This window comes from Macaca nemestrina, chromosome 1, assembly GCF_043159975.1.
Source record: "Macaca nemestrina isolate mMacNem1 chromosome 1, mMacNem.hap1, whole genome shotgun sequence".
NCBI classification, from domain to species: domain Eukaryota; kingdom Metazoa; phylum Chordata; class Mammalia; order Primates; family Cercopithecidae; genus Macaca; species Macaca nemestrina.
In genome coordinates this window covers 181,831,283-181,845,416 of record NC_092125.1, presented here as the reverse complement: position 1 = coordinate 181,845,416, position 14,134 = coordinate 181,831,283, and the positions used below count along the sequence as shown (strand labels likewise).

General features: G+C 36.4%; 1 protein-coding gene across 3 annotated transcripts in view; it reads right to left on the bottom strand.

Annotated features, from left to right (window-relative positions):
• LOC105495043 (nardilysin convertase) overlaps positions 1-14,134 on the bottom strand; it is a 98,325-nt gene that overhangs the window by 36,063 nt on the left and 48,128 nt on the right. For 2 of the 3 annotated variants that reach the window (XM_011764174.3, XM_011764176.3), the window contains exons 3-7: positions 12,629-12,762; positions 11,499-11,568; positions 11,261-11,342; positions 9,179-9,332; positions 2,627-2,700 (exon numbers count right to left, since the gene is read on the bottom strand). In XM_011764174.3, coding sequence (XP_011762476.1) covers positions 2,627-2,700; positions 9,179-9,332; positions 11,261-11,342; positions 11,499-11,568; positions 12,629-12,762 — 514 coding nt within the window. The remainder of the gene's footprint in view (positions 1-2,626; positions 2,701-9,178; positions 9,333-11,260; positions 11,343-11,498; positions 11,569-12,628; positions 12,763-14,134) is intronic. The other variant, XM_011764175.3, reaches the window with a different exon arrangement.

The following is a 14,134-nucleotide window of genomic DNA, read 5'->3' as shown; positions in this document are numbered from 1 at the left end:
TCTGTCTCAAAACAATAATAATAATAATTTCTCCAGGCCAAGTACGGTGGCTCACACCTGTAATCACAGCACTTTGGGAGGCCGAGGCGGGCAGATCATGAAGTCAAGAGATCGAGACCCTCCTGGCCAACATGGGGAAACCCATCTCTATTAAAAATACAAAAATTAGCTGGGCATGGTGGCACGCGCCTATAGTCCCAGCTACTTGGGAGGCTAAGGCAGAATTGCTTGAATCCAGGAGGTAGAGGTTACAGTGAGCCAAGATAGAGCCACTGCACACCAGCCTGGGCAACAGAGCAAGATTCGGTCTCAAAAATAATAATAATAATTTCTCCATAATCTCCTCTTAGCAATAAAAAAATTCTTTTTCTTTCTTTTTTTTTTTTTTTTGAGACGGAATCTTGCTCTGTCGCCAGGCTGGAATGCAGTGGTGCTAATCTCAGCTCACTCCAACCTCCGCCTCCCGGGTTCAAGCAATTCCCCTGCCTCAGTCTCCCAAGTAGCTGGGACTACAGGTGCACAACACCACGCCCAGCTAATTTTTGGTATTTTAGTAGAGACGGGGTTTCTCCATGTTGGCCAGGATGGTCTCAATCTCCTGACCTCGTGATCCGCCCGCCTTGGCCTCCCAAATTAATTCTATTTTTAAAACCTACCATGTGGATATGTTATATGAGCTTCTGTTATTAAATGTATTCAGGTAAGGTGCAGTGGCTCATGCCTGTAATCCCAGCACTTTGGGAGGCTGAAGCACGCAGATCACCTGAGGTCAGGAGTTCAAGACCAGCCTGGCCAACATAGTGAAACCCCATCTCTACTAAAAATACAAAAACTAGCTGTGCATGGTGGCAGGCACCTGTAGTCCCAGCTACTTGGGAGGCTGAGGCAGAAGAACCACTCAAGCTCAGGAGTTAGAGGCTGCAGTGAGCTGAGATTGCACTACTGCACTCCAGCCTGGGCAACAGAGCAAGATTGTGTCTCAAAAAATAAATAAAATAAAAATAAATATATTCAAGGAAATTATAAAAGACTGAACAAATCTACTTGCATTGTGCAAATAAACGTTTATAAATGTATGTGTACAAATCCTCCATTGAAAGATTAGACCAAAAACTGATATGAGTATAGGGAACAATAACCTAGTGATGAAGTTACCACTAGTTAACAAATTTAAAAGCCAGGACAGAAAGAATCTCTTCCATATGCAGGTGGAGACAAATAAAGGAAAAGGAAAATGACCCTATAAGATGAATCTGCCAGAGCTGTTGAAGGCTCAACAGTCTTCATTTTTTTATAAATGGACCTGGCCATCCAATCATGCAGACAACTAAAGAGATGTGAATGAGACAAGTAAAATCTGAAAGACAGAAGAAAGATTGTCCCATCTGAATAGACTAGAAAAAAATAACACCTGATTACTGAGCTTTCAAAACTGGTTAATAAGTAATTTATTGCATCAGTTACAACTGTTGGATCAGATTGAAATCTACGTCTCCTACCATTAAAAAAAAAAAAAAAAAGAAAGAAAGAAACAAATGAACAAAAGCACAACAGAATTTTTACTTTAGTTCAGCATAAACCAAAACTCCATACTGTGTTGTATATACATATATATTTCTTTCAGCATAATTTTTCAAAGCATAATAAAATATATTCTGGTTTAAAATTGTAAAATCTACTTAAAGGTCTGCTTGTTTAAACACTGGTGTCAACCCACTCTAGAAACTGTATAAAGAAAAACATACTAGAAAGCACCTAGTTCTTGAGTCTCAAAATACGGAAAGTGCTTTTACAGTTATCCTCAGTTGTTTTGCTTTTTCATCCATTCAACAGGTTTTAACTGGGTTTAAGGTAAAACAGACGCTGTGCTAGGCAAGTGAAAAAATGAAGAAAATAAATCCTTGATTTCCAAGGAGCTACTATAGCTAGAAGGAGCCTAACCATTCCATCCTCTTTTACAAATAAACTGAATGCCACAGCTAGAGACACTTCTGTAAGTTAAACAGGGGTCTGCTGACTTCCAGATAGATCACTCTAGCCATCTGTTAGTTTACTCAGCCTAGTAAATGCTTTAAATCACTATTAGAACTAGACACTGCATCAAACCAAGGAGGAAAATACTACAAAAAGTGGAACAAATACAGAGACTTGCACTCGCTATAAGCCAAGCCTAACCTATATGAACTGGAAGTCCCCTCAAGTCTAGTATTAAATGTTTCTAATACCTAAACAAATCAAGCAGGGATAATATACAATGGTGATATTTATTGGTACTATGTAATTAAGGAATATTTATAGCACAGAGCTATAATGAAGCCTCACCCTATATAAGCACATTGTTTTCCTCTATAGTCTTCAATCTTTGAATCTCAAAAGATTAGCCCCTATGGTAAAACCTTCAAAAAACAAAGGATGAAAAAACTAAAATCCACTATCCCTTTCATTTACTTCAAATCTACACTGAATTAGACGTTTAATGACTTCAGGAATAAACACAACACATATTTCAATTTAGTACTTTAAAATATAAAGATAAAATGGTCTAGAGATAGAGAAGGATAAATGTAATAAGTAATTGGTTTCATGAAGGAAAAAACTGTAGTTACACATAAAGTACTCCTCTTACCACTATCAACAGCTTCAACTTCACGGTCAATTGCATCTCTGATCATTAGTGGATGGATGAAGAACTGGGCCCATCTGAACAAAAAACAAAACTGGCATTTCTGTTTTTGTTCACTTTCATCAATCAACATCTATTATTTTAATTAAGAAACTTACTAAGTTGGAGATTTAATTCACAATCCTAAGTATATAAAATCTAAATAATCTGCATTTCTGTATTTTAAACGAATATCTACACGTTACTTTAACTTTTTCATTGTGAAATATATTTAATAACAATCATACAGAAAAGTTAATAAAATATGAACATATAAACGACATCTGAGTGGCCCACCCAGGTGAAGAAACAGACCATTGTCAACACTCTAGAAGCACCTGGCTCACACCCTTACCTCATGAAATATCCTGAATGTATAGTAGTAATTTCTCTCCTTTTCTTTATAGTTTTATTACCTATATATCTATTTCTAAACCAATATTTATCAGCCCTTTGTATTTCCATTATCAACCCTTAGGAGCCTTTTCAGAAATTTTCTCCTATTCATTCCTTTGTAAAACTGTAATACCACAGATAGTCTATTTATGTAATGTTATGTATATCTATGTTTTTATAGAGAGAGTACATAAAGCTTACTTTTTTAGTTCAATGCAAGGTTACAAATGACTAAAAACATTTCAGTTAAAAGTTAAATCAGAATTTTAAAGACTTGGTATTTAAGTTAATCTTATAATTTTATCTGCTTTTTAAATTAATTTTTAATTATATAAACTGTGATGTATCAAATTACACATACAAATTCCACTTATATAAATATATAATAGCAATGCAATTAAATTGTTAAAAATTATTCAAAAATTGGTGTTTTTCCAGCAAAATAAAACAATTTAAAAAATTAATTTCCTAAAATGTTAACTTTTTTTTTTTTTATATAGTGTCTCACTCTATCACTCAGGCTAGAATGCAGTGCCACAATCACTGCTCACTGTGGCCTCAAACTGCCGGGTTCAGGCAATCCTCCTGCCTCAACCTCCGAAATAGCTGAGACTAGAGATGTGCACTACTATTTTTTTTTTTAATCTTTAAATTTTTTGTAGAGACGGGGTCTCCCTACATTGCTCAGGCTTAATAAATTTTTAACTTTTGCTTGCAATAAGGTAACTTTTAACTTAACTACCTGCTAGATATACTGGGGCATTTTTTTTCTTTTCAGTACTTGGTATGATTAATGATGGGTTGGATAATTTCTGTTGACTTAAATAATGAAACTAATTTTATTTAATTATGTCACCCAGACTGGAGTGTGTAGTGGCACATCATGGCTCACTGGAGCCTTGACCTCCCCAGGCTCAGGTGATCCTCCCACCTCAGCATCCCAAGTAGCTAAGGCTACAGGCATGCACCATCATGCCCTGCTAACTTTTTCCCTGCACCATGTTACCCAGGCTGGTCTCCAGCTCCTGGGCTCAAGTAATCCACCTGCCTTGGCCTTCCAAAGTGCTGGGATTATAGGCATGAGTCATCATGCCCAGCCTACTAACATTCCTAAAAGATATTTTTATTTAGTGTACAATTTGTGATTCTAGTTATTAGTTGGTAGTTATTTTTCTTCAGAGCACTGAGGTTAAGTAGTCATCTGTAAGTGTAACTCATCTTCCTTTGAAGAAAATTTTCTCGTTTATCTGGCAAAAATTTTCTATATTTCTTCTAATGTATCCTTTTGGAAGTTATTAGACTTTAATCTCTGATTTGATATCTTACAACAGGTTCTGAAAATTTTCCAGTGATCAACCCTTCAAATGTTGTCTCTACTTCAATTTTCTCTCTCCTCCTTCTAGGACTCCAAGTAAAATATATGGGATATTTTCATTCTATCCTCTATGCCTTATATTCTTTGTATTTTTAATTTTGTGCTATATGCTATATTTGGGTTATATATGTTCTTTATGCTATATTTGGGTTAATTCCTTCTGGTTTATCTTCTGGCTTACTAATTCTATCTTCAACTCTATTTACTCTTAAACTTGTCCATTACTTTTTCAATTTTTTATCATAGTTCAGTTCCAGATGTATCCTTTCATTTTACAAATCTCCTAGGTCATATTTACAGTTTCTTTTTCCTTGCAAGTATATTCAAATTTGTCCTTTCTTTTTTTTTTTTTTTTTTTTTGAGATGGAGTCTCGCTCTGTCACCCAAGCTGGAGTGCAGTGGCACTACCTTGGCTCACTGCAACCTCTGCCTCCCAGGTTCAAGTGATTCTCCTGCCTCACAGCCTCCTGAATAGCTGGGGCTACAGGCTCCCGCCACCGGACCCAGCTAATTTTTGTATTTTTAGTAGATATGGGGTTTCACCATATTAGCCAGGCTGGTTTCAAACTCCTGACCTCGGGTGATCCACCCGCCTTGGCCTCCCAAAGTACTGAGATTACAGGCAATGAGCCACCGCGTCTGGCCTTTATTTCTTAAAAAATAGAAAGTATAATTATTTTAGAAATTGTGTGTAACTATGCCAATACTTGAGATGTCTAAGAACCTGTTTGTGTCATCTGTTCTCAATCATGTTGCATTATTTTCCTGAGTACCTGCTTATTTTTGACTGAATGTTGGTTATTTTACTTGAAAAAATATTTGTAACAATTTAGGGCCTAGGAGGAAGGCATCTTCCTTTTGAGAGGGCTTATGTTTGCTTCTCCCAGGCTCCTGGGAACACTACCAGCTCTGGCCCATGAAGCCACAATCAAGACTTCGGGTTCCCCATAATACTTAGGCACTTGGAATCTAGGCTGTAACTACCCAGGATGCCTCATCCATTTCCACAAGCTGAAGGTGAAGATTCTGTATTCCCAGCTTATAATGGGGAGGGTTTCCTGTTAGAAGTGGACATCCTAAGCTTTGGTATTTGTCACTCTTACCATGAAATACTGATAAAATAAAGTTCAAATTTACTGAAAATAGAAGATGCCACCATGGTAAAGATGGCTTCCATGCTCACTTACTGGAGTAAAAATTTAGTCATTTCCTCAGCTGTTTATTTAAATGATCCAAGATACTTATAAACAATGTGGCCTGTGTGAGGGAATCAGATTTTGCTAACCTATTAAAAACAGGTACTTAATCCATGTTATATAAGAGCATATTATACATGTATAAAGGCTTTTCATTCCTTATACATTGTAGAAGTATAATATTATAGCATTTATTATAGTATTTGCATCCTATAATGCTCTACTTATGGTAAAAATTTATGATTCGATATTCTCATTAATTTATCCTATTAATGCAGTGGCTTTCTTCTTATTAATTGGGTGGCTTTCTTTTTAAATAAAAACAAATGTGTAAGGTGATATTCTTAGATGCTGAAGCAGTCCTTGTACAAAATATATTTAGAACAACTCTTTAAAAGGAAACAAAACAAACTTCTTAATTACATTTTATATCAAATTTCATAATCTCTGAGATAGCCAGAATGTATTCATATCATACATACTATTTGCCTATCCTTTTCCCCAATATAATCAGTTATTTTTCCTTCTTTATATATGGACATAGCTAAATATAAAGTTGTAAAAATTCAACTTGTCTTCTGCTTAAGATTTCTTCACACATACAAAGACCTGTTTGGATTTTGTAAAACTTAAGAGCTGAGAACTCTGTAACAAGAGCAAAGATGCAGTTTTCTTCAGAGTTATACAGTTAAAGTCTCCTCTGAAGGTATTGCTGATCCTGTCTAAATTTATAGGAAAAATCATCTCAGGCACCATTTGCATTGCCTTCACTAATTTATCTTTCTTTTTTTTTTTTTTTTTTTTTGGAGACAGGGTCTCGGTCCATCACCGAGGCTGGAGTACAGTGGTGCGATCTCAGCTCACTGCAACCTCTGTCTCCCAGGTTCAAACAATTCTCGTGCCTCAGCCTCTCAAGCAGCTGGGATTACAGGCCTGCTTCACCACACCCAGCTAATTTTTGTATTTTCAGTAGAGATGGGGTTTCACCATGTTGGCCAGGCTGGTCTCAAATTCCTGGGCTCAAGTGATCCGTGCACCTTGGCCTCCCAAAGTGCTCAACTATAGGCATCAGGTTGCAGTCAGCTAAGATCACACCACTGCACTCTAGCCTGGGCAACAGAGTGAGACTCTGTCTCCAAAAAAGAAAAAAAAAAAAAATAGTGGCATATGCTTCCAATTTATAGGAATATGTCCAAAAGATTTTTCGAGATCAAATTAATCTCTTAAGAAAAGAGATATTTTCTTTTTACCTTTTTTATTTTGTTTTTGAGCAGAGTCCCACTCTGTCACTCAGGCTGGAGCATTATGCCACGATTTCAGCTCACTGCAACCTCCACCTCCTGGATTCAAGCGATTCTCCTGTCTCAGCCTCCCAAGTAGCTGGGATTACATGCACATGCGACCAAGCCCAGCTAATTTTTGTATTTTTAGTAGAGACAGGGTTTCACCGTGTTGGCCAAGCTGACCTCGAACTCCTGGCCTCAAGTGATCCCCCCGCCTCGGCCCCCAAAAGTGCTGTGATTACAGGTGTGAGCCACCGCACCAGGCCAATTTTTTTTTAAATATTAGATCTCTGCCATGTTTTGCAATTTTTTTTTTGGTCATTTATCTTTTGATTTTATGGTAATTTTTGCTATAAAGGAACTGCATTAATTCATTTAACAAATCTGAGTATTTACCAAATTCTTGATTTGCAGATGTATTAACAAAAAATAGACAAAAATTCCTACTCTGAAGGAGCTTGCATCATACTAGACAAATGTGAGGTTTCTTTCTTTTTTTTTTTTTTTTAACATTTCAATCTTGCATATATCTAGAATTAGGTATAACTTTTTTCTACTTTTCTACTTTTTTCCAGTGTAGACTTTGGTTTGCAACCATATAATCTCAAACTTCTACTATTGTACTGACAAACTTTCTGGAAAACAATTTTGCAATGAATTTTGAAAGCTTAAAGAAAAAAAAAAAGTCTTAAAATTATATTTGCAAATATATTCAGCAATTTCACTTCTTAGAACTTAATAGAAATAATTAAGAATATTCACAGAGATCACGATAGTCATCACACCATTACAGTATTAGAAAACTGGAAACAACTCAAGTGTCCAATCACATGTAACTCGTTAAACACCTTATGGTACTTCTATACAATGTAAATAACATATAATCACTAAAAATCATGTTTTATAAATTATATAAGTTAAAATGATATATCTTGTTTAAAATTAATTATAGGCCGGGCATGGTGGCTCACGCCTGTAATCTCAGCACTTTGGGAGGCTGAGGTGGGTGGATCACGAGGTCAAGAGATCTAGACCATCCTGGCCAACATGGTGAAACCCTGTCTCTACTAAAAATATAAAAATTAGCTGGGCGTGGTGGCGCATGCCTGTAGTCCCAACTACTCGGGAGGCTGAGGCAAGAGAATTGCTTGAACCTGGGAGGCGCAGGTTGCAGTGAGCCAAGATCGCGCCACTGCACTCATGCCTGGTGACAGAGCAAGACTCCGTCTCAAAAACAAACAAATAAACAAACAAAAAATTAATTATAAAAGGGTATGAACAATATGATCAGTATACGTTAATAAATATAGATGGGTCTATACCAAAACATCAATGGTGGTTATCTCTAGATTGTAAAATTAGAGGCAATCTTATCCTTTTTTTGCTTCTCTGTTTCTCTGTATTTTCTACTAAATTCTGTTTTTTAAATGGTTGGGCAAAGTGGCTCACACCTATAATCCCAGCACTTTGAGAGGCTGAGGCAGGAGGATTACTTGAGGCCAGGAGTTTGAAACCAGCCTGGGCAATACAGTGAGACCCCCAATTCTACAAAAAATTTGAAAGTTAACTGGGGTGGTGGCACATTCAGCCCAGGAGACTGAGGTTGCACTGAGCCATGCATTCATGCAATTGATGGCCAGTCATACCATTGCACTCCAGCCTAGGCAGCACAGCAAGACCATATCTCTTTAAAAAAAAAAAAAAAATATATATATATATATATATATATATATATAAAATAATGAGTCAATAGAGAATACATTATTAATAAAATTAATAAAACCCAAAAGGTGTTGAGTTTTATTTTAATCTTTAATACAAAGACTATGTATAATAGAATAAGAGTCAAAGTGTATTTAATAGTTTAACAGCTTTTTTCTCCAAATAAAGTTTTGTCACCCAGACTGGAGTGCAGTGGTGTGAATGTAGCTCACTACAGCATCGAATTCCTGGACCCAAGCAATCCTTCCACCTCAGCCTCCTGAGTAGCAAGGACTACAGGCACTCATCATCATGCTTGGTTAATTTTTTATTTACTTATTTTTGTAAAGACAAGTTCTCACTATTTTGTCCAGGCTGGTCTCAAATTCCTGGCTTTAAGCGCTCCTTCTACCTCAGCCTCCTAAAGTACTTGAGTTACAGGCATGAGTCACCATGCCTGGTCCAAGTAAAGTACTGTGACAATTCTACAGTACAAGAATACTCTATTTACATTTGCAAAGTGTTATTAGATCATTAAAATTAAAATATATTTAGAGTTAGTTACCTGTCAAGGGCTTCCTTGAAGTACTTCCTCTGGACATCAAACTGAAAGACTGTGCGTTCACAATCAGTTGAGGCATTATCACTACCCCCGTGCTTCTTCAGGAAGGCATCAAACCCATTCTCATCTGGATATTTCAAACTACCCATGAATACCACTAAATGGAAAGAACACAAAGTCACACAACACAAAGATATAGACAATATTTTCATCATGTATAAACTTTCTTATATGCAAAGAAAAACTGAAAGAAAATAGATCAACACATCAAATGGTTATGTCTGAATTTTTTTTTTTCTTTGAGACAGAGTCTCACTCTGTTGCCCAGGATGGAGCACAGTGATGCAATCTTGGCTCACTGCAACCTCTGCCTCTTGGGTTCAAGTGATTCTTGTGCCTCAGCCTCCCAAGTAGCTGGGATTACAGGCATGTGCCACCATGCCCAGCTAATTTTTGTATTTTTAGTAGACATGGGGTTTCACCAGGTTAGCCAGGCTGGTCTCCAACTCCTGACCTCAAGTGACCTGCCCACCTCGGCCTCCCGAAGTGCTGGGATTACAGGTGTGAGCCACCACACCCGACCCTAAATAATACTTTCTTAATTATACTTGTTTTTGTAACTTTCTATAACGCTCGTGTTACTTTTATACTAAAAAAAAAACCAAATATTTCATCTTTAAAGAAAGATAAGACAAACATAAAATTTATAAAGAGATCAAAAAGATTTAAATCTAAATAGGTTAAAATGTATCTTTAATTAATTAGATTAAAATTCAAACAAATCCACAAACATGTATGCAGATTAACTGCTACTGCTTTTACAATTTAATCTCTTTAATTAAATTTAAGGAGATTAAAATTTAAGCACAAACATATGCAGATTAATTGCTACTATAAAAATTTACAAAGTAAGAAGTACCCTCAAATACTTTAGAAAACCAGACCATTAAAAAATGAGTAATTTAAAATAAATATTTGTAAAATAAAAATAAATATTTGTAACTATATAACATCCACATAGGGTTTTTTGGTTTGTTTTTGAGCTGGAGTCTCACTCCGTCGCCCAGGCTGGAGTGCAATAGCGCGATCTCGGCTCACTGTAACCTCTGCCTCTCGGGTTCAAGCGATTCTCCTGACTCAGCCTCCAGAGTGCCTGGAATTATAGGTGTGTGCCATCATGCCCAGCTAACTTTTGCATTTCTGTAGAGATGGGGTTTCACCATGTTGGCCAGGTTGGTCTCAAACTCCGGACCTCAGGTGATCCACCTGCCTTGGCTTCCCAAAGTGCTGGGATTACAGGAGTGAGCTACCATGCCTGGCCCCACATAGGTTTTATTTAGGCACATTCCAAATTAAATGAAAAGTTTCTATTGTTTTGTTTTTATATTAATCATGCCTTTTGAATTTCTAGTTTTTTTCTGTTTTTTTAATTGAGACGGAGTCTCGCTCTATCACCCAAGTTGGAGTACAGTGGCACAACCTCAGCTCACTGCAACCTCCACCTCCCAGGTTTAAGCGATTCTCTTGCCTCAGACTCCCGAGTAGCTGGGATTACAGGCGCATGCCACCACACCCGACTAATTTTTGTATTTTTAGTAGAGACGGGGTTTCACCATGTTGGCCAGCTGGTCTCGAACTCCTGACTTCAAGTGATCCACCCACCTCAGCCTCCCAAAGTGCTGGGATTACAGGTGTGAGCCACCTCACCCAGGGAATTCCCATAGTTCTGATACTTTGGCTAGGGGCCTTGCTAACCCTGGAAGGGACTGCCCTCCCCAGGACTGGCCATTTCCTGGAAAATGGCAATCATTTCCTGATCTGTTGGCCTTAACACAGCTCAACAATAGTGACATCCACAGTTTAAAAGTTTTCTATGTGGTTTCATTCTAATTTTCAATATAAGTACACTCAGATTAAGTTTTCCCCATGATATTCATAAATCAAGGATTTTTTCTTAGCCTTTTCTCTTGCTAAATATATCATACTTCTGCCAAATCAATTATGAATCTCTGACATCAATTCATATAAGTTCAGAGGTGGAAAAAAAAACCACACACCAGGGAATGATATTTTACAAATTCTTACTGTGCTCCAAAAAGTGTGCCAGCCCCGGCAGGTCATCTGGATCAGCAAAACTCCCAACTCCAACACAAAGAGCCGCTGCAGACTGGAGTAATTAGAACACATACAAATAGTTGAGTCAACCCTAAAGGAATAATATTCGCATCTTATCTTAAGGATTCATTTGGAGATGGATGCTTTCCAATAAGAGTAACAAAATTCTTTCCCTGAGAATCAGGAGGAGCAGCAAAGTGAAACTCACCAGAACTGTGTCAGTTTCACCCTGCTGCTCCTCCTCTTGCCATCCTGCCAAATGCTGAACAGGTGCAGACCTAAGGAAAAAAAGCAGAAACAGACAGAAAAAAAGGGAAGAGGGACTGGACAGCCCACCCAAATACCACTTCACGTCAGCATTTCAGAATTCTGAACCAAGTTTTTCCCCTGAATTATTAGATTTTGGAAATCTGCGGAAGTAACATATCTAGGTAGATATCTCTGAAGGTCTCTAAGCAATTAAAAGCTTTGTGTTGAGTGACTCAGTTACTAGATGTGAAACCTCTCAACATGTAACTCAGAAAATTTTGTTAAGATAGAATAAGATAACATTTTAGGAAAACATCTAACAAAAATAGTAAGTGATAAAAAAGATAAAATCAGTAGCTATTAAAAAATATAACTAAATGTTAAAAAGGCTTTTTAGTTCTTCACTTCTAATTGAAGATATATAGCATACATTACTTATCAGTATATATTCTCCCAATACTTTGGGAAAATCAGAGTTTTTAACAAAATTGATGGCCAACAGGTACACCAAATTGCACTTCAAATTATTGTTTTTTTGTTTGTTTGTTTTGTTTTGTTTATTAAGACGGGGTATTGCTATGAGGCCCAGGCTGGTCTCAAACTCCTGGACTCAAACAATCCTTCCACCTCAGCCCCTCAAAGTGCTGGGATTATAGGCGTGAGCCACTGCACCCGAAGTATTGGGGCATAATTACAGTAAGTTAAAAGACAAAAACAGGAGGAAAAAACAGTCAATTTGAATCCTTGAAGATAGAAAGGTGAATTATTAACTTTCCCAAATTTGTTTGTTTTCTTCAAACTTTGAAAATGTCAATTTTACAGGGCTAACATATTTGGTGAAACAGATTGTTTTGATAAAGTTACCCTCTTAAAAAAAGAGCTTTTCAAAAATAGCATGTACCTAGCATAAAGTCTAGCCATGTTTCAGAAAATGAAAGTGTGTTTTCAGAAGAACCAAACAGCCTCGCTTGATACTATAAACCCCGTTTTGAAGACTTAGGCACATAAACTCAGTTAAAACATTGGGGAATATCCAGTTCTCCAAACCACAATCTAACCTGTTCTGTGATGTTTTAATAGGTGCCTAACCTGCTTTCAGCTCCAACTACCCCATAAAGATTTCTTGTCTCGACCAGCAGGGTTGAAGACATTTTTGAATAAGTTGACTTAAACCACAGTCTATCAGTCAGCTTTGACCACAGCAAAAACAGGCTCTGCGATTGCTAGAAAAGAAATTCATACTTGAGAATTTTCTACCTAAAAAATTCATACCTGAGAAATTCATACTTGAGAATTGAATTAAGAAAGCCCTGAACAAATCTTAATTCAATGTATATTATATTTAAATTTCGATCTTTTTAATTTATCAAACTTTTAAAATCAAGAACAACTTCTTTTGGAAGGAGGAAAATGGAGAGGGATAAAAAAGATGCCTCAGAAAAGTAGTTAACTTCTTAATTAGGTAAATGTTATCCAAAAAACGATCAAATATTTTTCTTCTCACTTCCTTTATTAATTCTCATATTTACCTTAAACAAGGTTCACAAATTTTTCAAATAAAAATTAGATTATAAAACCACTCTTAAGCCACCTCTTACCAAGGCTAATCTACTTTATTTCCTTTTTTCAGAAAGTTATTCAACAAATATAAACATCTACCACTTACGATCATGGGATCTTTCCTTTCACTAGTGAACCCATTGCTTCTGAATCAAAACAATTTGATCTCGTCTTCAAACTACTTAGGTTCCACTGTCCCAGTAGGATAATCCGTAAAATTAGCGGTCAATATCTTATAAGGATTATATCACACTGAGTTATCAGAAAAGAAAGGTAGCATCTAAGCCATTTTAAAAATGATCACTAGACACCGACCCCGCTGCTAGAAAAGATCAACTTAGAATTTGATCTACCTAAGCAAAACAAAAAGGGGTGCCAAAAAGGCTGAACACACATGTTCATTTGTCAGAGGTGTTCACAATTGCTGTGTAAATCTAAAGTATGCTATAATGTCTTGACATTTAAAATGCCTGTCAAAACAATTTTTAATTGTTGTAAAATGCTTTGTCAGTTAATAGGACATATAAAGAAGTTGGAACATGGGAAAAGCTACTTATAGATAGATGGAAAGATATAGAAAAAAATATATAGATAAGAAGTATTCAGTTAAGAAGTTATAACATGGTCAAGCTTAGAGCTAAAAGGGGCCTCAGAATTTTATATTCTTGTTTATGGTCAGGCTTAGAGCTAAAATGGGCCTCAGAATTTTATATTCTTGTTTTAAAACTGAGAAGAAAAAAAAGAAAATGAAAACACCTAAAATCATGCAGAAAGACAGGAACAGAGCCAGAATTAGAACCCAGGTTTCCTGTCAGTGTTCTTTTTGTTTTGTGACTTTTATAATTTCTTCCTTTCTATTAATGCTCTATTTGGAATTATGAGATCTATTTTAAGTTAAAAGTGAATCTATTAATTTCCAATCTGTTCATAGAGACCTTAGCATACAGAATATCAAGTGACATATATATATACCTTTTTTCCCCCTTTTTTGGTGTTCATCTCTACAGCTTTCCAAGTTAAAACTATTTAATACTT